Below are 26,623 nucleotides of genomic sequence, written 5' to 3' on the forward strand. Positions count from 1 at the left end.
TAGCTTACATATCTCATTACAGAGACTGGAGTTTTGATGGAGTGTGGTGTGACCACTGAAGCCAGTACTTAATCAGATATTTATCACAACCTGGCAGAAAGACAGCTTTGCTATTGCATCAAGTAATAATTTGTGTGAAAACACTAAGAAAAAAAGAGCCTGAAAGCAAACTGAAAGTTTCTCGTGACCACGTCTAACAGTTCTTTGTGACCTGTTTTTCAAAGCCCAGGTTTCGATGACAGTTTGCATAACTGAGCAAAATTATTCTGGCATGATGTCAGTCTGTCATAGAGTTCACAGCTTTGGCGGTGGCCACTGCCTGTGTTTGCTTCCCGTGAGAGTTTCCTGCATTATACTTAATCTTCAATAAAGACAGGATCAGGAGGTTTGTTTGTTCATGCTAAGTCGAAAAGGTGTTTCAGGGTCACGGAGAAAAACCAAACCTAGACATAATAGCACAGGCAGAAGCACTGCCATTGATCACACTGTGCTCTGTTGGTGGGGGAGTCGCACCCCTCTTCTCCTGTGGCACTCTGTCCCTCTGAGAACTGACTTCCCTTCCCCTCCTTCCACCTGCCTCCTCCCCCTCCACTGTCACATTCTTCCCCCTAACTGGTCTTGTGATGAGCGCTGTTCAGGAACTTACTTGAGTTCCAGGGTGGCATTTTGGTGCAGCGGCAGGAACTGCCTTTTCCGTAGGACTTCCAACAAAGCCGTGATGTTCTCCTGCATGTCCTGAAGAGTAGAGCTGGGCAGCTGGACATCGTCATCCAGCGTCTGATTTAGAGTCATAGCCTTTTTGATCATTTCTATGGAGAAAGTTCATCAATCACTGAATAAGTCTCTCAAAAGTGACAGTCCTAGGATGGGAGAACTTAGAACCTTCTCCAGTGAGGCTGCTCTGCCCACCTACACTGGGCTGACCCTCTAACCAGGCCAGGTTAGGCCGTGTATCCAGTGCGCTCTGGACATGCCCTGTCAACACACTTGGGAGGGGCTTCCCTGGTGGCTCAGTGGTAAAAAACCTGCCTGCCAATACAGGAGACTTGGGTTCGATCCCTGGTCTGGGAAGATCCCACAAGCCAAGGAGCAACTAAGCCTGTGTGGCACAACTACCGAGCCTGTGCTCTAGAGCCCCGGAGCTGCAACTGCTGAGCCCACATCGTGACTACCGAAGCCCGTGCAACCCTAGAGCCTGTGCTCCGCAATAAGAGACGCCACCGAAATGAGAAGCCCTCGCACCACAACTGCAGAGTAACCCCCACTCGCCACAACTAGAGAAAAAAACCACACAGCAGTAAAGACCCAGCACAGCCAAAAATAAATATTTTTTTAAAGTGTTTTAAAAAAACACTCAGGAACCTGGGATCCTGGTTTATTTCCTGTCTGCTTCCCTGGTACCCATGAACCCTGTCCAGGCAGGGCTGAGGCACCATGATCACTGCAGCATTCCCTGCCCCTGCCAGGAACATCTGCATGTAGAAGCTCTCAGTAACGTTTACTCTTTGAACAACCACCAATACTTGATACTACTCCTTTTTAAGAAATGTCTTTCGCGCTAATAATGTCTTTACTTTCTGCCTTATAAAGTCTGATTTGTATTGGCTCAGCAGTAAAGAATCCACCTGCCAAGGCAGGAGACCTGGGTTTCAACCCCTGTGTTGGGAAGATCCGCTGGAGAAGGGAATGGCTACCCACTCCAGTATTCTTGCCTGGGAAATCTCATGGACAGAGGAGCCTGATGGGCTACAGTTCACGGGGTCTCAAAGAGTTGGACATGACTGAAGTGACTTAGCACATTGTGTGTGGACAGTGGAAGGCCCCAAGAGTCCAGTGCAAGTCACGGCTATTCAAGTGCTGAGTGAAGAGAGTAGGCTTTCCCTACCAAATAAGCCAGACTCATCAAGCAAAGTTCTGAGGACACTACCTTCAATGTCTGTCTGCAGCTTCTCGGTCAACTTAATGAGGTCCACACTCTTGTCCAGGATTCTTTCGGTGGCCCTGGTCACCTGCTCACTACGTGTCAACACTCTATCAAGCTGATGGAAAATAAAGGCCTTGGGTGAGTTTCACTCTGAATAAAATGCAAGCTTCAGTATGCCAGATGTTGTCTCTTTTAAGCAACAAAACGTTTTCTAGAACACAGAAAAGGTTCACCGTCATGGATGCCAAGGTCAACAGGGCAGGGTTGGAAATGGACTAGGTGGTTTATGAAATGATGGACTGCTCACTCTTGGTGAAAAATGATGGTACATTTTAAAAAGCAGCCTAATCGGCTATCCAACCACAGAATCTCCCAGGTGTTGCCACTGTGGAGACCTCATGTTCATGTTAGGACCCAAATTTGCAGAATCTAGACAGTAAAATCTTACTAATTTGTATTGACCATGAGAACTTAGTCAAGCAGTTAAGACACAGAGTTAGGCAAATAGACCTGCTTTTGCCAGGCTGGACAGCCTCATCCATAACTTGGAGTAATTATAACACTTGAATCACAGGACTTCATGAGGATTATATGTGATGATGCCTGTTAGTTACTCTCAGCTGCTGTTTTTATTAAGGGTATTCTAATTTGTGAAAGGCTTCCCTGGTGGTTCAGCAGTAAAGAATCCACCTGCCAATGCAGGAAACCCAAGTTCATTCCCTGATCCGGGAAGATCTCCTGGAGGAGGAAATGGCAACCCACTCCAGTATTCTTGCCAGGGAAATCCCATGGACAGAGGAGCCTGATGAGCTTACAGTTCATGGGATCGCAAAAGAGTCGGACATGACTTAGTGAGACTAAACAACAATTTGTAGGAAGGAAGGTTGTCTGTAATTTCTAGGAATATAAAGTAACTCCCAGAACTGAGAGTCGCTCAGTCGTGTCCGACTCTTTGCGACCCCATGGACTATACAGTCCATGGAATTCTCTAAGCCAGAATACTGGAGTGGGTAGCCTTTCACTTCTCCAGGGGATCTTCCCAACCCAGTGATTGAATCTAGGTCTCCCACACTTCAGACGGATTCTTTACCAGCTGATCCACAAGGGAAGCCCAAAGTAAGTAACTCAGATGGTTCTAAATGTGTTTTCTAGTCAAAATCCAAAGAGAATCTTCTTTAATGGATAGAAAGAATTTAATTGGCTTATTACTTCCTACCAAACATTTGCTTGCTCAGGTACTTTAAAAGCCCACACAGAAACCCTTCAACTCTTCCCAAATGGTCACTAATTCTAAATTAACAGAAGCCAAGCTACTGCATTTTACGGTGCATGACTGTGTACGTGTGTGAACGTTGAGAGACAGAGACAAGACGTACACATACAGAGATGGGGCTTTCCTGGTGGCTCGGAAGGTGAAGAATCTGCCTGCAAAGAGGGAGACCTGAGTTTGATCCCTGGGCGGGAAGATCCCCTGGAGAAGGGAATCGCAACCCACCCCAGTATTCTTGCCTGGAGAATCCCATGGACAGAGGATCCCAGAGGGCTATAATCCATGGGGTCAAAAGTGACTAACACTTTCACTTTCAAAAGGCACACACCTATGTGCTCACACACACATAGGCACACAATTTTAAAGTGAAAATCATAAATCTGACAATAGGCCTCCCTTGCCATCTGCAAATAAGCAGATTCTTTTTTTGGTCACTAAAAACCATTCTTCTGGCCTGGGCTGAACAGAATGAATGACCTCCTGCTGGCATCAAAGTGAACTCTCCTGCCATTCAAAGTGAGACCATCAGAAATAAGGGGCGAAGTCTGAGTGTTGCAGACAACCCAGGAGGAGCTGCCTGTGCTGGCGTTGGGGGCAGGCGGTGGGGGGGGGGGGGGCGGGGGGGGTGGAAACTCAGTGTTCACCATGTGCAGTGAATACAGGATGGGGAAGAGACCCCCGTCTTTTCATCCTGCCCAACCTTAGTTCACAGGAGAAAGTAAGCGGTGATGTGAACTGACAGCCCGACTCCTCCTTCAGCAGAGGGGACAGCAGAAATCAAGTCAGGGGCCCCTTCCCACCAAAGCATGGAGACTGGCTGCATCAGAACCTATTCAATCTGACTTTACAGTAGCTGGAACATAGTTCCTGGGAGTAGGGGGCTGTCCTGATCTGTTCATGACCTTCCAAGAAGTCCCCGTGCCAGTGCTCACAAGGGCTGGGGGTGGAGGGGCACACGGAGCGGACCCTTTATATGAAGAACTTACTTCTCTTTGCAGGTCCTCCGTTTGTTCTGAGACACCTCCAAGTTGAATTTTTACCAGTTCTTTTTGTGTATTTTCTTTTAATAAAGAGTCCTAAAAGAATGAAGAAAACAAATTATAATGCTTCAAAATAAATCTTCTGGTTCTTAACTAAGAATCACCTGTTGTTACCTTTTTTGTTCACGGAAGGAAATTCTCTTTTCCCTGACATTGCATTAAAAAATAAAATGAATCACATTCACTGAAGTTTGGATTACAGAACATGTTTCCAGACTGTTGTCTTGTGCATTATATTTCCCATGTATATATAAACGTGAAGCCTGGTGTGCCGTGCAGAACTGCTGCAGTTCCTGGGTGGCTCTGGCTGAATTTCAACAGCAGAGTCACATAAATTTTAATTGTAATTGCTAACACCTAAAAAAATGCTTACTAAGCTAAAATACAAAAGTATTAAGCAAAGAAAAGCCTTTATAATTACAACAATTAAGCACTTAATTTATGCCAACACTCCTCTAATTTCTTTATTTGTGTGACGCTACTCAGACCTTATAACAACCTGTGAAGGGGTGAGATTACTGTCTATGGTCAGGACAGGTATTAACCTACCCAAGTCGCTATGTAGGTCAACAGTGGAAAAAGAAATAGTTGAGGGTTCACAATCTCAAGCTCCTGAGTCCTTTATATAAACATAAAAAGTCATACAAAGGAGCTGACAAAGTGCTTTAAATGGGAGCAAATCACTTAAGAGTTAAAGTTGAAATCAAGTATTCATCTCACATGGTAAAAAATATAGTTGTACAGTTGGAAACCAAACTGATGGAAGGTAGTATTTATTGATTGTATCTCTGGTGAGTGGAAAAGAAATTTCAACATTTCTTTCTTTTTTTCCCCCTTATGTTTGAAAACATTTTGTTCTATTTCAGTAAAAATAACATAGAAACATCTCTTACAGTTTCCTAACCTTTCTTAACTCCATTAAATCTATAGAGAAAGGACCAATATTAACAAGAGCGGATCACTGAAGCAGCTGGATTGCACACACGAACACACATCGGCATTATGGCATGACACGGTGAATTAAATACCTCAAATTCTAAAGCATAGGCTTCGAGCCAAATTTAGATTCATTTTTTTTCCCCCAATTAGAATAAAAAATGCTGTCTAGCAAGTCAATTTCTTACCTTCCCATCCATCCTCTTTTGGACCCAGATCAAAAACACAGATTTTAACTAAACAAAAACTATGATTTATCCCCAGAGATTTTTATATAGTCTTCGAGGGAGGAGGAACCTTTGTGCCCTGCAACTGTAGTTAAGAATAATACATTGATGGAAAGAAAACAGTTCCTCTTCATTCAGCACATTAAAGACAATGCCATCTCAATTCATTTTCTGTGTTTATATTAAGAGAGCTGCTTTCTGTCCAAAGACCTGTTATCAACAGGGGCGAGTGGACCTTGGCTTCTTCCACAGGCAGCAGGAGGAGCACAGAGGAAGAATTTATACACAGGAGGCATCTGTGGATCAAGTCTTGAACAATCAGGGCTGTTGCACAGTGAAACCAGTAATCATGTGGACGATGCAGTTCTTGGTCAGGTTCAGAGGGAGAAGGCTGGGCACCTCCCAGCACCAGACACTGGGACTGAGACTCCTGTACTGGCGGAGGACAGACGGAATGACCCCTAGGGTCCCAACCAACTCTTCAACTTCCTGTGACATACGCTTCTATCCATCGCTGTATTTGCAGTACCTACCCGGAGAGACTTTGTTCTATTTTCCAGGTCTGACAAAACCCCATATGGGAGAGGGATGGTGCTGGTGAGGTTCACAGACAGGATGGCATCCCCAACGTGGGCCAAGTCATTCAGCAGGACACCCACACAGTCGTCATCACAGGCTACAAGAAAGAGGATGTTCAAGTTACAGCAGAGTCTGCCCGGGTTCCCATGGGTGCCCATCCTTCCTGTAATAACATCTAGGGACTTCCCTGGGGCTCCAGTGGTTAAGAATCCACCTTGCAATGCAGGAGATGCGGGTTCAATCCCTGGGCAGGAAACTAAGATCTCACATGCCGCAGAGCAACTTAGCCCTTGAGCTTAGCCTGCAGACACCACTTGGTACCAGGAAACCATCCAAGAAAAGAAACCCTCCTTAGCCCTTTGGAGGGGTGACACTCACACACACAGTCGCTTTCCACCAAAATGTGCCTTGGTTCACAGTCCCCGCAGCGGAGCCCTGTGGCCCCCGGCCGGCAGATGCACTGCCCGGACCCACGGTCACAGTCGCTGTGGACAGAGCCGTGCGGGCTGCAGTCACACCTCTGGCAGGTGCTGCCTGGCATCCGAGGGTTCCCATAGTAACCGGATGAGCACCTGCAGAAGGAGACAGGAGGACAGAAAGCAGGGTCCACACCAGTGAGTGAGTGAACACACAGAGCAGCCACCCAGGGACAGTCATCACTTCTGCCCCGTGAAGCGTAGAGCACACAGGTCCGCTCACCTCCCTCTGCACTCTATTCCCTCAAAGGAGGACAAGATGGTCACAAGGAAGTGCCTTTACCTGCCTTATTACCCAGGGGGTCTGGTTTTGCATTATCAAACTGGTAACGACTCCCCATCACTTCTGTAAATATGTCCTGTGCATATAAAAGGAGCAGGCGACATACCTTTCACAATACTGTCCTTCATAACCCACAAAACAGGCATCACAGCGGAAATCATGATCGCCTTCCAAGATGCAAGTGGGACTGTAGCTGGAAGAGAAGAATTTTTTTGAATTTTCAGACATACAACTTCAGATCTTTCTTAGGGTATTCATTACTCTTAAGAGTACATGATACTGTTCTAAAAAATAAGTAATTACAAACTGGACACCTGGGCAAGCTTTTTAGGGCTTAAACTCTATTGGGCAGAAGCAAAACAACCATGTAGTCAATACAAGTGGGTCCAGAAGACATTCACGGATGCCTATCCAGTGACAACCACATGAGTGTTGAGGGGATGGAGACCCATTTACAGAGGACGACCAATTAGTCACCGAACGAGAAAGCTTCTCAAGTGGAAAGGGGCTTGTTTAAGACTTGCGTGAATTATCTGACTGATTAGATGAAAGGGTGGCTGGAGAACCATAGCTGACTATGAGCAAACGTGGGACCAGCAGGGAGAAGTGAGCTGGAAGAGTGCTGGGGATTCACCCGACTGCAGTGAAAGGCCAGGGGGAGAAGTCTGGAAAGAGCAGAGAGTGAAGGTGGGCTTGAGGGTGACTGGACCTAAGGTAGGGAGTCAGGTGAGGAGCTTTAGTAGCAATAAGATGGAGCCTCTCAAAACTGAACAATCCATTCGGATGCTGAGCCCTCACTCTGGGACTTCAGCTTCTGGTATATTCCTTTTTTCTAACCACTTTAGCCTCCACATTTTAAGTCACCAACTGGAGGCTCAGCTGGGTACCTGCAAGCCACTAAAAAATGCCAGGGTATCTGGCTGGTAAGAGAAGTTCCCAGCAAGAGTCAGTTGGTTGCTATGAGCCCCACTTCACTTCTGACCTTTTTCCTCCTTTGGCACTAAATAGACAGACTTCAGTGGAAACACAAAATGTGTATTCATAGAAAAAAAGCCACATCTCTGGGGGCTTCTCAGATGCACAGCACACACGGCATGTTCACAATCTCACAGCCGCTTCCTAATTGTGTAGCTATTAATTTACCAGTGTGAAGGAGGTTGTGGGGATGGTGTGGACCTTCTGTGATTGAAGAAGTAAAATACACAAACAGTACAGAACTGTGCAAAGCAGAAAGGTGAAATGCCCACCCTGACATTCCAGGCACGTGTAGCCATGGAGCTGTGGATGTGGAGACACATATGGATTCGAATGGTTCCCCAAAGGGCATCACATCATATATTCAATTTCATAATTTGACTGGCATTTCTCCAATTCTGTACACACTGCTGCTGCTGCCGCTCCTGCTGCTGCTGCTGCTAAGTCGCTTCAGTCGTGTCTGACTGTGTGCGACCCCATAGATGGCAGCCTACCAGGCTCCCCTGTCCCTGGGATTCTCCAGGCGAGAACATTGGAGTGGGTTGCCATTTCCTTCTCCAATGCATGAAAGTGAAAAGTGAAAGTGAAGTTGCTCAGTCATGTACGACTCTTTGCAACCCCATGGACTGCAGCCTACCAGGCTCCTCCGCCCATGGGATTTTCCAGGCAAGAGTACTGGAGTGGGGTGCCATTGCCTTCTCTGTCTGTACACACAGATATGCCTTAGTCTTTTCTCAGTGTTAGTATAATATTTCACTCTAGGTGTCTTCCAAAAGACACTTGAGGCATTTAATCAATCCCCTGAAGGTATATTTCAGCTCCACAACTCCAATTTCTTGTGAGTGCAAGCAATGCCAGGCTTCCCAGGTAGCTCAGTAGTAAAGAATCCACCTGTGAAGCAGGAAACACAGATTCCATTCCTGGGTCGGAAAGATACCCTGGAGAGGGAAATGCCACCCCACTCCAGTATTCTTGCCTGGAGCATTCCATGGACAGAGAGGCCTAGCAGGCTATAGTCCAGGGGGTCACAAAGAGTCGAACATGACTGAGCAACTAAAGAACAACAACATTAGCAGTGCTCATCTTTATGCACATTTGCAAGTATTCCTACACTCAGATGACAGGGGTGGAATTAATGATTCAACATTTATATACAGATTTAATACAAAAAGTTAAATAATAGTAAACAATAGCAAGCACTAAATTTTAAGATGCTTGACAGTTTGCAAGAGAAGTTTACACAATGCCTCTCATTAGGCATTCAACGTCAAGCAACACTTACTTGGAGACAACAAAGAGACAAAATTCAAACAAATTAAAAGGAAAACTTCCTTTTGGTAAACCAAAAGTTGGTATTTGATCTATACATGTTCAATGCCTTACCAAATACTCTAAGCAAGAATAAAATGTTATTTATGAATTACAATTTTCATTGAAACCAAACGGACCCCCAGATATTCCAATTTCCACTAAAAATCTCTGGGTTTTGTTAACGTGTTCAGATAATTCTGTACAAGCATCGTGTGTACAGGATGGAACCTGGCCCAAATTTTACCGCCACGCAACCTTTCTCAACTTCATCAGTCATTGGCATATATACATTCTAATCCCAACACCTTACATTAAATAGGAACTGAATTCTGCATAACATTCTTCATAAAATTAATAATAATTCATCTCTGGGCACACTGTACATGGAGGTGGGAGGCTAAAATTAGTCTTAAAGAAACAAAACCTGAACCTCCTTTTATTAGTTTCATTCTAACACACAGATACTTTGTTTTTGCAAAGATTCTCTTTGAATACTGGGAGAATGAACACTTTTTTCTTAAAATTAGCTTTTCTGGACACACGAAGAGTATCCGCTAAGATGGATCCCATGGAAACCCTGGAAAGTGAAGCTGACCATGGAAGCAATCCAGCTTCGGCGGTGGGCGGCAGAGGCATGCCAGCACACCTGTGTGCTCACCTGGCAGGCAGGCTGTGAGGACAGGTGCACGGAGAGCAGTCACTGGCCGAGCCGGTCACCTTCCCATAGTACCCAGGGGCACAAGTGTCACAGTGGTCGCCAGTGGTGTTGTGGCCACAGTTCTGGGACCCCACGTTTCAAAAGGAGAAGAAAACAACAGGAAACTGTTAGAACACCTTCTCACCTGGGGACAGCCCAGCAACACCGCAATTCATATCAGTTGACAGTTTTTTTTAATTCTCAAGGGAGGATGAGCATTTTTTGTCATATTTTAAAATTCCTCAACACTGGCAGCTCTGTGGCCTTCATTCATTGTAAGACTGCATTCATCCAACGTGTGTGTGCATGCTGAGTCACTGAATCATGTCTGACTCTTTGTGACCTGATGGACTGTAGCCCGCCAGGCTCCTCCCAGGGGATTCTCCAGGCAAGAATACTGGAGTGGCTGCCATGCCCTCCTGCAGGGGATCTTCCTGACCCAGGGATCGAACCCACATCTCTTGCGTTGGCAGCAGGTTCTTTACCACTAGCACCACCTGGGAAGCCCATTCAGTCCCCCTACTGCTGCCACTGCTAAGTCACGTCAGTCGTGTCTGACTCTGCACGACCCCATAGACGGTAGCCCACCAGGCTCCCGTCCCTGGGATTCTCCAGGCAAGAACACTGGAGTGGGTTGCCATTTCCTCTTCCAGTTCATGAGAAAGTGAAAAGTGAAAGTGAAGTCACTCAGTCGTGTCCGACTCTTCGCGACCCCATAGACTGTAGCCTACCAGGCTCCTCTGTCCATGGGATTTCCCAGGCACGAGTACTGGAGTGGGTTGCCATTGCCTTCTCTGATTCAGTGCCCCTAGGAGTACCTAATCTTGTTAAATGATTAGTTCCCCAAGGAAAGATGCATTGCGAAAGAACCATGAATTTCCCCAACTATCCACATGACCTTTGTCTCTGTGATGGGCCAAGGGACCTTCCTAGCTAATTACATCTTGCCTGAAGTTACCTGAAATCAATTCTCCTTAAATCCTTAAATGAGATTTTCTCGTTTTCAGTATTAGGACTTTACTTTTGCCTGGGGCATGAACTGATTAGAATGAATAAATTTTTTAATAGTGTTGTAGCTATCTGCATCTTCATTTTTACTTGAATGACTGGAACAGTTCTTTAATCCCAGATATCTAATGGAGTCAGCAAAGGTGAACACACATCTTTTTAACTGAGGAAATCCATGCAGCATTTCAGCTTTTAAATTCACCTGTGCATGGCTATGGTTTAACAGTTTTCCCAGGGAAGATTGCCTTTAAATTCCGCATATGAAAGATGCTTCCCAATAAAAGAAGAGGAAGACAGATCTGCCGTGGGAGCCCTGGTTTCTGTGATGAGGCTACAGCCAGGATCTAGGAGCCTTTGGTGTGTCTTGGTGGGCAGCTCATTTTCCTTGAATGAGCTATTTTGCCTGCATCAAGTCAGTCTTGGCACAATTTAGACAGGGAACCAATGTTCCCACATGAGTTATTATAAAGAATGAGATTTCAGGAGTAGGGAAAAAATATCAGATTATTCTGTGTTATCAATAAGATCTTGTTGGCTAAAGCAAAACCCTGGACACAAGAGTTTGTCTTCAGTCAAGGTCACAAGCTTTCTGTCTGAGGCTCTTGGTCCTTTTCAGCGGTCAGAGCTCTCCTTATGTCACTGATGGTCTAGGGGGAGAGAGCCAGGAAGCAAATGCACACGAAGACCTCCAGGAAAACATGTACTTTTTAACAAAGGCAAGGAGAAAGCAATACCTTACATAGAGAAATATATTTTCAACTTTGGCCTTAACTTATCTAAAAACATCCAGGTGACCCTTCAAATTCTATGACAGAAAGTTCTCATGTACCACCTCTACTGCAGGTAAAAACAAGAGACACTTAACTCATTTCCAAATTGATACCCATAAACAAATTCAAAGAATTTATAAAAGAATTTCCACCAAACATGTCAGGCCACTTAGCTAGACCTTTCTGAAGGAAATATTTGTATACCTTACATTTAGCTAAATTTAAATACTCTAAATCAAGGAACTGGTGTGATTTCAAACCAGAAAAGTAGACACTCAGAGTCTGCGGTAATTTTGAGTGTCAGACAAGCACCCACACAAACCAGCGTACCAGACACTTCCCGGTTTCTGGGTCACAGGTGTCACTGTGGTTATTGCAATTGCAGGGCACACATGGGGCCAGCAGAGGGCGTGGTCTCCTGCCATCACCTTCCGGAAGCTTCCCTCTGTGGTAACCAGGAGCGCAGTCCTGGAGGGAGGCAAAAGGGAAGGAAGTGAACAAAAAACACCCGATTAAGAAATGGACAGACGATTTGAATACACATTTCTCCAGAGAAGATGCCTAGATGACTGGCACATGAAAGGATGCTCAGCATCACTAATCATCACGGAAGTGCAAATCAAAACCACCATGAGATGCCAGCTCCCATGGTTACTATCAAAAAAACAACAAAAAAAAACAGAAAATAGTAAGTGTTGGCGGGGAGGTGGAGAAACTGGAATGCTGCTGCTCTGCTGGTGGGAACAAAGAAAAGTGTGTCACTGTGGGAAGCAAAATGATGGTTAGTATGGTGGGTCATCAAAAAGCTAAAGCGTTATCGCATGATCCAGCAGTTCTGCTTCTGGGTATAAACCCCAAAGAACTGAATCCAGGGTCTTGGCCACATTTGTACACCCATGTTTGTAGCAGCATTACTGACAATAGCCAAAGGTGAAAGCAACTCAAATGTCCGCTAATGGATGGATGGATAAACACAATGTGGTTCATCCAGCCAGTGGAATGTGATTCAACCTTAAGAAGGAAGCAGACTCTGACACGGCCTACAACATAGATGAATCTTGAGGGCATCATGCCCTGTGAAATTGGCCAGTCACCAAAAGATAAATACTGCATGACTCCACTTATATCAAGGGCCTAGAGCAGCAGTTTCATAAGACAGAAAGTAGAAGGGTGAGTCTGGGGGTGGGTATAGGGGTAAGTGTTTAATGGGTACAGAGTTTTCAGTTTTATAAGATGAAGAATTCTGAAGGTTGGTTGCACAGCAGCATGAGTGAACTACTGAACTGCACGCTTTAGAAATAGTCAAGATGATAAATGCCTATCCTACCACAAGTAATTTTTAAAAGGGGGAAAAAATGACATAACAGAAATGCACAGCGCTAGTCATCACTCAGAGCTGCTGTAACAAGCATATTTCAACCCCAAACCAGGAGCCGGGCTTCAACCACCATCTCCTACCTGACACGAGAGTCCAGCCGTGCCTGGAGGACAGACGCACTTCTCTAACAGGAGGGCCACCACCCTGCCTGCGTGTAACTCTTCCGCCTTTCTGCCGACCTCCATTGAAATATTTGAGATTCTGTGAAACCATTGGGTTAAGAAGTGTGAAAGCAGGCACTAATATTTACAAAGAGAGCTTTCAGAAACAGCACATTACACAATCATGTTGGCGCACCTAGAGAACCAGAACTTTCCTGCCAGGTGGAGGGTCGTTGCCATTCACAGTTATAAAGGAAATGGGTAAAAACACACAAAAAGCACATTAGTCATTTCACAGGGAAAGTCCTCGGCCAGATTTTCAGAACTTAAGAACAATGTTAGAGAAAGCGTACCTGCAAGAACTTGAAGGACTAGTCTGGCCATAACTTGGGTGGCTTTCTTTAGGGGATAGTATCGTGATACTAAATGAGTCTTTAGGGGATGGCATCGTGATACTAAATGAGTCTTTAGGGGATGGCATCGTGATACTAAATGAGCAAGGGATGACATTCCTGATACACTGTGACAAAGAATGGGCCTTGCAGTTGAAGGGCAGAAAACGGGAGAACTGCTTTGCTGTTTATATGGAAGGTATCATCCTCGTGTACTTACAAGCTATATCCACATTACTATAGGAGATGGATAATCTATGTCATTTTCACATACTTCATAATAACATTAATATTTAATAAGATTTTGGTGAGGAACAGAGATATATATATTAACAACATGGGGTAATGGGAGATGAAGTGAACCAAGTCCTTAAGGTTTGCTTTCAAATAAGAAAGATACATTAAAAATTCTAGAAATTTCCAAGTACCTGCTTTGCTGTAATCCTTGGCCATAAGAGGCTTTGATGAGAATGTACTCAATGTTGCTAAGAACAGACATAAAATCTGAACGTGTGACAGGTTCTTCAGAAACAGAGTTAAAATATTTCCAAAAACTCTGCGGATGAGAAGCACATTCAACTAAAGTTAGGGTACAGATCATCAGAGGCACGTGAACTTAATTCCTTTAGAGATTTCTCCAGCAGTAAGCCCAGCTCTGTGCGTGACCTTAAATTTAACTATGGAAGCTCTCCTGTCACTTGCTGGGCGCAGTCATCCCACCACCTCATTTATCAACAACCTCGTAACACCTCCGCTGGGGCCAGCCACACAGAGAACAATCAGTAAACCTCTCCTGGAGGAAGGAACACACACGTCCCAAATTCAAGGGCATCCAAAAACCCAGAACCATTACATTCATAGGCTGAGACTCCGTAGGCTGAGACTCCTGTATTCAGATAAAGGATTTAAGCTGCATTCGCACTAAATGAACATGAGCCTCATACGCCTTTCTTGAGAATAGAGATCTGAATCCTTTTAGAAACCTTGCTAAACCCAATGGAATTTTGACCCAAAGCCTTCTTCACTCTCTCTTATTTATAGCAGCTTCATGATTTCATTACATGCAGAGTTCCCAGCCCAAGGACTGTATGTGGAAAGAGCACTCAGTCACCTCTGTCATCCCCACTTCCTGCTCCTGCCTCACTCCGTTCTCGGGGGCCGGCGCGTCCACGTAGATGACCTGCTTCCTGGTCCGGCCTCCTTTGACGAGCACCTGGGGTTCCAGGTTGGAGGTGCCGATCCCATCGGAAGCATAGAAGGCCACGCTGTAGCGCAGTGTGCCGCCGTAGGCCAGGAGCTGTCGGAGAGAAGTGCTGTTTACGTCTCTGACATAGCCTTGGTTTAAAGATATTTCAGCATAAGCCTGCTGCCATTTGAAGGAAATCTTTAAAAATACATCACGTTGAGTGTAATATGTTGTTTGACATGTGCTGCCTTCTAATTCTACTTAGTTCTGGATTCTTAAGTTGATCCAAGCTGTGGTTAAGTACGCAATCCTTTAAAAGTTTTACAAACCACTTTATTTTTTTTCCTTTTTTTAATTTTATTTTTTAACTTTACAATATTGTATTGGTTTTGCCATATATCAACATGAGTCTGCCACAGGTATACACGTGTTCCCCATCCTGAACCCTCCTCCCTCCTCCCTCCCCGTACCATCCCTCTGGGTCATCCCAGTGCACTGCCCCAAGCACCCAGTATTGTGCATTGAACCTGGGCTGGCGACTCGTTTCATATATGATATTAAAACCACTTTATAAAGGTGTGTTTGGCTGCAAAAAGCTGCATTTATGTATTGAATACAAGTTGATAAGTTGGGGATAAGTACACCTTTGAAACCACCACCACCACCATCAAAGTCACAGTCAAACCCATCACCCCCCAGTGTTTTCTCTTAATGATGCCAACAAAGGTGAGCTCCAAAGTGACAAAGCAATGTGATAATCATTCTAATGATTTTCAAGCTCCTTGAATTAAACATGATCTATAACCACTGGAGAACATATTTCCAAGTTTCAAAAATCAGGTTGAATTCACACATCAACTCATGTATTTATATAAGCAAAAATGCAAACCATGTCTTCGTTTCTTTTCTTTCCCCCAAATAGGTGACAAATTCTTGAGAAGACCCTCCTAGGCCATAGCACCCAGGCTTGTACTGAGCCTCTATTAGTAAAAAAAAATAAATAAATGTTTGTTGAGTGATTGCTTTAAAAGGGAGAAAAGGAATACGACTTTCACTTGAAAAGACTTAAAAATTGATGTGTGTGTGTGCTAAGTCGTTTGTGACCCTATGGACTGTAGCCTGCCAGACTCCTCTGTCCATGGAGATTCTCCAGGCAAGAATACTAGACTGGGTAGCCATTCCCTTCTCCAGGGGATCTTTCTGATGCAGGGATTGAACCTGGGTCTCCTGAATCACACGCAGATTCTTTACCATCTGAGCCACCAGGGAAACCCCTTAAAATTAATGAAAACGGTAAAAGAACCATTCACCTGGAGGACTTTTTCTAAGTGTTAATCACTCCATCCCCTCGAAGAAGAGGAGACTAATACCCACTCTGTTAGGAATAGGCCAACCCAGGCCCTTGTGACTTCCACCGGCACTTCTGCCCCCAGGAAAGGTGGACGGGGCTCTAGGCTGGGTGCTTGTCTCACCTGGTCTCCCTGAAACTGTCCGGGCAGCCGCCAGTAAAACGGCTCCGCGTGGACCTGCTGCCTGACGGTCACGGCGTCCAGCAGGACATCGGGGGCCTGGTAGTACACCCCCTCGGTTGTGCCCTTGAGGTTACTCTGAGAAACCACACGCAGCAGAGGCTGATCTGAGCCCAGTGTCACCTAGTCAGGGAGGGGAGGACACAGAACGTGAATGAACTCTGCACCTCAGACCGTCAGAGGCTTCGCTGTTTCAGGTGAGATGGCTTCATTACTCAAACAGGAATAAGAAAGGCTTTTCTTTTAAACTTAAACAGCTGGACTAAAATGAACTGAAAGTGCTATACTGGGCAATGTTCAGTGACATGAAGGAGACCACTGAGATACTGCAACTTCATCTTCCAACTAAAGCTGTGGGCAGGTTAGCACACAGCGACACCAACATCTTGGTTTCTGCTCTGTTTACTTCCTTGACAGCAAAGGCAGGGCTCTGAGGCTTTTATTTTTTAGGCCTCGCAGGTCTTAATTGCAGCTTGTGGAATCTTTACTGTGACATGCGGGATTTAGTTCCCTGACCAGGGATCAAACCTGGCCCCCTGCACTGGGCGCTCGGAGTCTTTAGCCACTGGATCACCAGGGAAATCCTAGAGTTCTGATTCTTAATGATCTCAAATTAGCTTCCAAGAATTTCTGACGCAGTAAGAGGAAAATGCAACACAAGTACTTAACTGTCTCTCCCACCTGGACCCAGCTCCCAATGGTAGAGGGTTAAAAACAGAACGCTTAATGCGCGTGTGACTCACTGGCGTCCTCACGTAGCCCTGGGCCTCTGAGCACAGCTGCGACAGCCCGAAGCAGAAGCAGGGCGTGCATCCCCGAGGGTCCGCCTTGTCCAGAGCAAAGGTGCCGGCTCGGCACTCACCGCACTGAGGCCCAGCGACGTTTTCCTAAAGGGGACAAAGCGATACACTCACTTCTACTTGAGAAAAGGAGACACGGTTTCTGAACAAACGGAAATGGAACCAAACACAGAAACCGTTTTGGATGAACAGGCATGGATGAACCAGCTGCTTCTCAGGCTGGCTCCTCAACCACTCTGAGCATCAGTTCTCTCAGAATCAGTGATTCCCAAGCTCAGCTAATCATCTGAATCATCTCAGAAGCTTCAGGAAAATGTAGACACCCTAGTGAGTCTCCAGGAGGGGGCCCGGATCCTCCTGAAGTGAGTCCCCATGGGACTGGTTGAGTAGTCAGGCAAAGAGCCTTGGGCCGGTTGTCCTGCACTGGCCGTCTGTGGTGAGAACTGAGGCCACAGACGCGGGGAACCAAGCACAGATCCACTGAGAATCCCATCACCCCCAACCCACTCGAGTTTCCCCTCCCTCATCCCCCACCACCAATCAGCCCAGGACCAGGCTTTCATCTCCTGGGCCCAAGGAAAGGACCAGAAAAGTGGTCAGGGACCTTCTGGTAACAAAGCACAATGGGAAAACGAATGAAAATTCACAGAGCTAGGTACGATGTTGAAATCTAACCTCCTGGGAAAATAATCGATGCAAATTTCCTCCAGTCTGCCCAGCAGGCGCAAGAGAAGAGTTACTTACCAGCTGTACAACCACACATTCTCCTGAAGCCCTGTTATCTATTTTATCTGTATATTCAAGACAGACTGGCTACTCAGCCAACCGGGACACATGATAGAAAACTCGGCATGTTTTTCAAATCAGTTCCATCATCTGACACTTGTAATAAACTGTACAAATTCCATCTAAAGCATCATCCATCACTCTAGAAGAGCACACACAGAATTTAACCTCAGACACAGAAGGCGGTGCAAACTCATTAAGAGAAGCATCTAGAAGCCAGGTGCTTATTTAAATAGTGAAAGCCCTGAAGTCATGATGATGAGTGAGAGGGTGGAAAGGAAGTGGGGTCGAGGCCAGTACCTTGCAAGAGCAGGCTCCGGTTTCCTGGGCACAGCTGCAGAGACCCTGCTCCTGGTCGCAGGTGTCGGCCAGGGTCCCTCTCGGGTCACAGTCACAGGCCATGCAGTCGGGGAAGCCTTTGTACCCTGGGGAGCACTGCTCGCAGGTCCGTCCACCGAAGGCAGGCTTACACCGGCAGTGGCCGGTGACTACATCACACCGTTGGCTGGCTGCCCCCACACTACTGCAATTACAGGCCTGGAAGAGACAACAGTGAAATAAATCAAAAGGTAGCTTTTACATTTTCACAATGTGTACAGACAGGGACGACAGGAAACCTGGAGAAACCATACAATCAAACGGACCTCTCTCACTGCTGCTTTTGGAACTCACGACACAAGCCATCAAGAGACAGGACCCACATTGCTGGACATCGTCGAACCCCTGCATGCTGGGCCACAGTTGTGGACTGAAATTCAATCTACTTAGTAGGTCAAAGCAGTCCAGCAAAATCATGTTAGAAGACGAGTAATGTTCCCTCTGTTTTCAAAACGCAAACTCTACATTTAACAGACAAAAGTAACACAGAAAAATAGAACCGTGGAAGACGAGACATATGTGCCCTGCCCCAGGAAAGCACTTTATGTCCTTCTCCTGGAAGATAGCGTCTATTGCAGAATATATTTAAAAGGCAGTAAAATAAAATTTTGATCTACTAAGCTGTCAATTTCTCAAAGGTAGGCTCTTGAAGAAAACTTAGAATATTGCGTTTTAAGGATGTCACTTCTTCCACTTTGATTCCCACCATGGGTGCTGAGTTATGACTAGAAACCATGAAGCCACTCAACAGGGTAAAATTAAGCACACAGATAAAAGAAACAGAACGAAACCGGACCCAGCAAAGTGGTTCTCAGTGAGGAAAACATGCGGTGGCAGCGCACACCTGGCATCCAAGCTCTAGGTCGTGGCCCCAGTGTCCGTCTGCACACTCCTCGCACGCTGCACCCCGAGTGTGAGGCGGGCACACACACTCCCCGGTCTCCGGGTCACAGGTGTTCTGGGTATGAGCGCAGTCGCAGGCTACAAGAGATATGGAGTCTTGTTAGGGATCAGGACCGTCGGGTCAACCAAAGAAGTCAGAGATGCTGCTGCTGCAGTGTCTGCCTGTGTTAATAATCTCAACCACTCCTGTAGCTCCTGAAGAGACCTCATGATCCCCAGGACCCCACCATGTCTCATGACAGGCTGTTGCATGAGAGATGATCAGGAGGCATCGGAGAAACAGAGAGAAGGCCAGGCAAGGCCTCCACAGGTGGGGAAAGCAGACAGCTAAGGCTTACTGAGCCTCTGTGTGCCAGTCACTGTGCCAAGGACTCTAAGTACCACCTTAACAGTAACTCCTGGATGGAGTCTAATCGGCTCCTCCACTTTACGGATGAGGAGACCAAAGCTAAGGCAAGTCATTAGCCTAAGCTCACACAGTTAGTACAGCCTGACCAAGGCTTATGGACTTTCCAGAACAGGGATCAGGAAACAGAAAACAAGGAATGAATTCCTACACGTAAAGAAAAAACGTAAAGGAATTTAACAGAATTAGTCTGAAGCCGAAGGAGAGTTCCAAGAAAAGTTTAGGCACTTTTCTAGGGAAGTCTGAAATGCTGAATCCCAGCGCTTACGTGTACAGCCGCCGTCCTGGTAGGAATAGAAGCCACGGGCACACCTGTCGCACTTCTCCCCGGCCACACCCGGGACGCAGAGACAGTGGCCTTCTGGTGTGCAGTCATCCGACAGGGAGCCGGCACTGCAGTTACAGGGCAGGCACCCGAGCCCCGTCTCCAGCCCATAGTAGCCGTACTGTTTCATGGGGGCAGAGCGGAAGAAGATAGAACAGATTTTAGTCAGTGACTAGTAACTACTAACTCCAGTATTCTTGCCTGGAGAATCCCAGGGACAGTGGAGCCTGGTAGGCTGCCATCTGTGGGGTCGCACAGAGTCAGACACGACTGACGTGACTTAGCAGCAGCAGCAGCAGCAGTAACTACTAATGGAGAAGGAACTGGCAACTCACTCCAGTATTCTTGCCTGAAGAATCCCAGGGACAGAGGAGCCTGGTGGGCTGCTATCCATGGGGCTGCACCAAGTCAGACACGACTGAAGCAACTTAGCAATAGCAGCAACCTACTAACCACCGACTTGGTGGACATGAGTTTGAGCAAACTCTGGGAGATAGCAGAGGACAGAGGAGCCTGGCATGCTGCTGTCCGTGGGGTGGCAAAAAGTCGGACATGACTTAGAGACTGAATGACAAAAACAAAATATCTACTAGAACATTTCCCAAATCAGCACCTGCGTGTGTCACAAGCTCACAAAGGACTCGTGACATCATCCCACCACCCTCAGAACTGATACACACTCTCCAGACATGGGTGCACAGCAGCTCCCACCACCGTGCTGCAGGCACCCACTCTTTCTGGCAGTCATGATCCATTTCATCTGAACCAGTTCCAGACGTCAACACTGATGCACACATGAACTGTACTCAAGGACCTGGAGGCATCTTACCAAGCACTGGTCACACCGCTGTCCGGTCACGTGTGGTTTGCACTCACAGAGTCCAGTTTCCGGGTGGCAGACGGCAGAAAGGGAGCCTTGGCCATGACATTCACAGGCTAACACACACAGAAGACATATTTGTGCCTATTTATGGATATGGCTCATATATAGTCCCTTAATCCCCAAAGGAGAAATCTTACACATTCGTGTTTCAAATCGGAAAATGAAAACAAAATGATTGCTTTGCAATAACTTTAAAAATTTACTCTTTTTCTGAGTGAGTCAACATAAGGTTGGTGCAAGGAACCATCATAGACAAAAAAATGTACTGAAACTATTAAGGTAATAATCTGCAAATGAGCTTAACCAATTTCATGAATTCCTTGAAATTTTTAAAATGAGCTGCCAATGTATATCAACCAAACTTCATTAAAAAACATGCAAAAAAGATTTCAAAAGTTATTTAGCCATTTGCTCATTCCAATCATATATAAATTATTTTAAGTTGAGTTATAGCCATGTAGATAACTAATATTATAGTTTATAATATTAGTTAATTAGATAACTAATATTATAGTTCATGATTTAATGAAATATTTCTTATTCTAAGACCTGAGTTGTTTGACTCAGGCATTCAGGGCTGAGGTTGCAGTTTCATCTCCAGCCAGAATATTGATGTTTAAAGCTACAAAGTCCCTCACCTTGTCTAAGTGATGCAATTTAACGAGTCCAAGAAAGGTTGAATTGATATTCATACCACAGCTGTCAATATTCACTTCATTTAAAATTTGTAATATGTTCACTGACAAGATATCCCATGATGTGTACTATTTAGGAATGCTTAGGCTTAGAAAATGCACACTCTGTCCGATGGCATAATCATGTAAGAAAAACATCACGAAATATCTCAGCCCCAAGCACACTGTGTGTGGCACACTTTGCAGGGCACACACCCGTCAGCTTGTGTCTGTCACATTACAGGCAAAATGTGGAATAAATGAATTAACCTTCATAACAAACACAGAAGGGAAGCACTAACATTTTTCTATTTGGTGAAAAATTTATTTTTCTCTTTGCTGAGAAATCTAAGACTTAGGAAGATGATATAATTTACCATAAATCACACAGCTATGTCAGGCTGGATGTACATAAAGGAAAACTTGTAAATGTGTTTGAAAAACTTGGGTGTATGAATCCACTTCTTCAACACTAAATTTTATGTAACCTAAATGTAGATCACGTATTTCTGATGAAAATTTAGCATCCTAATTATTGTTGTTGTTTAGTCACTAGGTTGTGTCAGACTCTTCTGCAACCCCATGGACTGTAGCCCACCAGGCTCCTCTGTCCATGGGATTTCCCAGGCAAGAATACTGGAGTGGGCTGTCATTTCCTTCTCCAGGGGATCTTCCCTACCAAGGGATTGAACCTGGGTCTCTTGTGCCTTCTGCATTGCAGGCTGATTCTTTACCACTGAGTCACTTAGGAAGCCCTAGGATAGGCTATAAAAGATGCCTTCAGAAAACAAAGATCATGGCATCCGGTCCCATCATTTCATGGGAAACAGATGGGGAAACAGTGGAAACACTGTCAGACTTTATTTTTCTGGGCTCCAAAATCACTGCAGATGGTGACTGCAGCAATGAAATTAAAAGATGCTTACTCCTTGGAAGGAAAGTTATGACCAACCTAGATAGCATATTCAAAAGGAGAGACATTACTTTGCCAACAAAGGTCCGTCTGGTCAAGGCTATGATTTTTCCAGTGGTCATGTATGAATGTGAGAGTTGGACTGTGAAGAAGGCTGAGCGCTGAAGAATTGATGCTTTTGAACTGTGGTGTTGGAGAAGACTCTTGAGAGTCCCTTGGGCTGCAAGGAGATCCAACCAGTCCATTCTGAAGGAGATCAGCCCTGGGATTTCTTTGGAAGGACTGATGCTAAAGCTGAAACTCCAATACTTTGGCCACCTCATTTGAAGAGTTGACTCACTGGAAAAGACTCTGATGCCGGGAGGGACTGGGGGCAAGAGGAGAAGGGGACGACAGAGGATGAGATGGCTGGATGGCATCACTGACTCGATGGACATGAGTCTGAGTGAACTCCGGGAGTTGGTGATGGACAGGGAGGGCTGGCGTGCTGTGATTCATGGGGTCGCAAAGAGTCAGACACGACTGAGCGACTGATCTGATCTGATAAAAGATGCACTGCATTTTGAAGACTCATTATTAAAAAAAGAAAGCAATCATCTCATTAGCACTTTGAAAATTTGATTACATGATAAAATAACACTTTCTATATATTGAGTTAAATACAATGTGTTATTAACACGTATTTCATCCATTTCTTGGAGAAGGCAATGGCACCCCACTCCAGTACTCTTGCCTGGAAAATCCCATGGATGGAGGAGCCTGGTAGGCTGCAGTCCATGGGGTCGCTAAGAGTCGGATACGACTGAGTGACTTCACTTTCACTCTTCACTTTCATGCATTGGAGAAGGAAATGGCAACCCACTCCAGTGTTCTTGACTGGAGAATCCCAGGGACGGGGGAGCCTGGTGGGCTGCCGTCTATGGGGTCACACAGAGTCGGACACAACTGAAGTGACTTAGCAGCAGCAGCAGCAGCATCCATTTCTTTATAATTTTTAAAAGGTGGCTACTACAAAATTTTCAATTACATGCATGGCTTGCATTTATATTGGACAGTATTGATACAGAAAAATAATATAAATTACTGCTCTTATTGCTAGCAATTATAATTGCTACCATTTCTTTACTGTCTAGAACTTTGAATTTGTTATCCCATTTATTTTTCAGAAAGGCCTAGTGTACACATATACTTATGTCCATTTTACGAATGAGGAAATAGCAGCTAGGCAAGGTTAATAAATTTGCCTAATACCACATGGCTGCTTGGTGACCATGTAACCCCGGATGCTACCCTGTGTTATTCAGACCCTAATGCCCTGAACACACATGTGCTTCCCTGGTACACCATCCTATATAGCTCCCCACTAGACTTAGGATTTTTCAAGTCTGATAAAGTTCCAACTCCCATCACAATACTTAGCATAGTGCCTGGGAAGTAACAGACATGCAGTAAGTGACAAATGAACAATCATCGAGGTTTGCGATAAACGTGAAAAGAAAAGCCATGAGAATGGTTGAAGGCATTCTGTAAACTTTGAAGCTTTACACAATCACAGGTTATCATAATTATGATAATTATCATCTCCTATGATAGTCAATCAAGATGCTGAACATCAGGCTCCTAAGCCCAGGGTCATTAACACCTTGTTCATCCCTTGTCCTCCTAGGTAGCATCTTTTCTGTATCACTGGCTCCCTCTTGTGTCTCTACATTGTAATAGCATAGCCGGGCTTCAGTATTTATAGGAAATCATCAAAACGGTGAAATCATCAAAAGGGGCTTTCCTGGTGGCTCAGATGGTAAACAGTCTGTCTGCGGGAGACCCGGGTTCAATCCCTGGGTCGGGAAGATCCCCTGGAGAAGGAAATGGCAACCCACTCCCAGTATTCTCGCCTGGAAAATCCCATGGACGGAGGAGCCTGACAGACTACAGTCCATGGGGTCGCAAAGAGTCAGACACGACTGAGCAACTTCACTATCAAAAAGGTAGTTATGGTGGTAAAGAACCCGCCTAACAATGCAGGTGACATAAGAGACACGGATTCAATCCCTGTGTGGGGAGGATCCCCTGCAGGAGGGCATGGCAACCCACTCCAGTATTCTTGCCTGGAGAATCCCATGGACAGACGGAGCCTGGAGGACTACAGTCTACAGGTCACAAAGTCAGACACGACTGAAGCAACTTAGCACGCATGCATCAGAACAACAGATCACTGCAATTTTTATTTTTTCATTCCTTTTTCAAGAACCGTGCAAAAAATAAAACGGAGAGCTGTATCAGACCTAAGGCTATACGTTTGTCATCCTGGGAATTTGCTTTTCTCAGTAACTGATTCTGCACAGTGTATCATCTCAAGAGTCTGAGCTGAGCCCTGCAGAGCGACATGGAGTCAGCAGTTCAGGCAAAGACTACTGAGATGTGCCAATCTGAGGGCTAGGGTCTCCCCATTTACCACTCCACATCTTGAAATCCCATCTGCCTCAAGAAGCCCTTAGCATCTACCTGACAAACAGGACAGGCTTCCTTCACCTCCTCAGTCCCTGGGAGCAGTGCCAGCACTCTGTGGAGTACCACTTCCTCCTGAAATGGGAGGCTGTGTGTTTTCTAGGCCACTTGACCTCCATTTGGAGTAACTGATCGAGCTAACCCAGTGCAGATGAGGTCAAGTGACCTCCTGGGCCGAGCACTGTTTGATGGTAGGTAGATGGATGGATGAGTTTCCCCAGTGGCTCGGGGTAAAGACTCCACTTGCCAATGCAGGAGACTCAAGTTCAATCCCTGGGTCAAGAAGATTCCCTGAAGGAGGAACTGGCAACCCACTCCAGTATTCTTGCCTGAGAAATCCCATGGACAGAGGAGCCTGGTGGGCTACAGTCCATGGGGTCAAAAAAGAGTCCAAAATGACTTAGCAACTCAGCATGAGCACAAGATGAGTGGAGTCTTCACGAGGTGGCAAGTAGTGGACCCAGCTGCAACAGCCCACACACTCACCACGGCAGTTCTTCGCGGTCACTGCGTCCCCATAGAAACCGTCAGCACACCTCTCACAGTGGGGGCCGTCGGTGTTTCCAAGGCATCGAAGGCATTCTCCGGTGACGGAATCACAGCTCCCAGGCTCCAAGAGGTCAACGTTGCCACTGCAGTTACATGCGACGCAGGAGTCTCCAGGCACTGTTGGGTTTCCATAGTAACCGTCTGCACATCTGTATAAAAGATGGAGACAGAGATGCGCACAAATGCAATTACTGTAGACGGTCCCCCACCATCCAGGGACTCTCTGAGTGGTTAATCAATCAGACTAACTCTTCACCTAAGATTTACTGTGAGAGGAACGCGGCTCCCAGTTCAGGCATTCACAGATCCCATCACTCATTGTGAGGCGTGGGGAGTGCGTCCAAATAAGCCAACAATCTCCTAGGACAGGCTCCAGACCCAGGCAACTCGACCCGCATCCCACCACTCAGGGAGGCCACCTCCCATGGAGACCAGCCAGACTTGGCACCAAGACTCACACGGGAAAGACAGCCCCTGGCCTCCAGGCACCAGGAGACACTTATATCAAACTAGCTCTCACTTGTGGGATTATCCAGAGTAAAAGGACATTCAAATGTGTGAACAGACATATGAACTCCTGGCTGTTTCACATTGCTACCGATGAGAACTCAAGTTAGCTCAGAGAGATCCAAGTATGCCCATGGACTTTCAACATTAATTTTTTAATTGATCGACTGGCTTCTCTGAGTCTATAAATAATAATTACATATCAAAAACTTTAAAGCCACACGTAACTACACATTTAAAAACAAACACAAAATTCATTGTAAACATTTGTGGAAACTGGTTGAGTGAAGGAGTACCTCTCGCACCAATCCCCCATGTATCCTGGGGCACACTGGTCACACACCACTTCGTCCCCATCATCCAGGTGGCAGGTGGGGCTGAAACTGACAAAACAGCAGAGATGCATGCAGTTCTCCAGTGGATGGTGCAGAACTCCTAAATATTGAAATGCTTGGCTTCCACCACTCCTATCCTTACACACCTTCACTGGATCCTCACTCCTTAGCCCAGAAACGAAGGCCCCCCAGTCACACAGCCCACCCAGTGGGCACTAGACACTCCCTGTTTGTCCCTTGGCCTGGGCTGCGATTCTCCCCACTGTCTGGGCTCACTGGCTCACCCTCAATGTCCTCCAGGAGGCCGGCTCTGATGATCAAGCCAAGTTCCTCTCCAGTCCCTGGGGCTGGGCTGCCTGCCTCAGAGCTACCCACACTGGCCAAGAGCAAGTTCACTTCCAATTTGGTTCCTCAGGGCATCGCCCCTGGTAGATGCCCCCTGCAGAGTGGACATACTTCCCCTGTCCTCATGATCACACAGTGGATGCCATGGCACCAGCAGCCACGGCTGAACAGTGTGATACTCAGGACACCTACCATGATACCCAGCACATACCAGGCACTCAATAAAGATTTG

At 45.9% G+C, this 26,623-nt stretch overlaps 1 protein-coding gene across 3 annotated transcripts in view; it reads right to left on the reverse strand.

Annotated features, from left to right (window-relative positions):
- The window catches only part of LAMA1 (laminin subunit alpha 1), a 125,340-nt gene that overhangs the window by 35,081 nt on the left and 63,636 nt on the right, over positions 1 to 26,623 (reverse strand). For all 3 annotated transcript variants that reach the window (XM_086372352.1, XM_086372353.1, XM_086372354.1), the window contains exons 18-36: positions 26,008 to 26,094; positions 25,142 to 25,353; positions 20,510 to 20,616; positions 19,624 to 19,801; positions 18,891 to 19,027; positions 17,969 to 18,205; positions 16,826 to 16,969; positions 16,026 to 16,205; positions 14,479 to 14,664; positions 13,796 to 13,923; positions 12,955 to 13,075; positions 11,827 to 11,964; positions 9,680 to 9,801; positions 6,842 to 6,928; positions 6,355 to 6,548; positions 5,931 to 6,073; positions 4,181 to 4,270; positions 1,928 to 2,039; positions 647 to 809 (exon numbers count right to left, since the gene is read on the reverse strand). In XM_086372352.1, coding sequence (XP_086228478.1) covers positions 647 to 809; positions 1,928 to 2,039; positions 4,181 to 4,270; positions 5,931 to 6,073; positions 6,355 to 6,548; positions 6,842 to 6,928; positions 9,680 to 9,801; positions 11,827 to 11,964; positions 12,955 to 13,075; positions 13,796 to 13,923; positions 14,479 to 14,664; positions 16,026 to 16,205; positions 16,826 to 16,969; positions 17,969 to 18,205; positions 18,891 to 19,027; positions 19,624 to 19,801; positions 20,510 to 20,616; positions 25,142 to 25,353; positions 26,008 to 26,094 — 2,766 coding nt within the window. The remainder of the gene's footprint in view (positions 1 to 646; positions 810 to 1,927; positions 2,040 to 4,180; positions 4,271 to 5,930; positions 6,074 to 6,354; positions 6,549 to 6,841; positions 6,929 to 9,679; positions 9,802 to 11,826; positions 11,965 to 12,954; positions 13,076 to 13,795; positions 13,924 to 14,478; positions 14,665 to 16,025; positions 16,206 to 16,825; positions 16,970 to 17,968; positions 18,206 to 18,890; positions 19,028 to 19,623; positions 19,802 to 20,509; positions 20,617 to 25,141; positions 25,354 to 26,007; positions 26,095 to 26,623) is intronic.

Source organism: Bos grunniens, chromosome 24 (assembly GCF_055505025.1).
Source record: "Bos grunniens cultivar Pamir isolate PY7600 chromosome 24, Bosgru_T2T1.0, whole genome shotgun sequence".
Taxonomy (NCBI): Eukaryota; Metazoa; Chordata; class Mammalia; order Artiodactyla; family Bovidae; genus Bos; species Bos grunniens.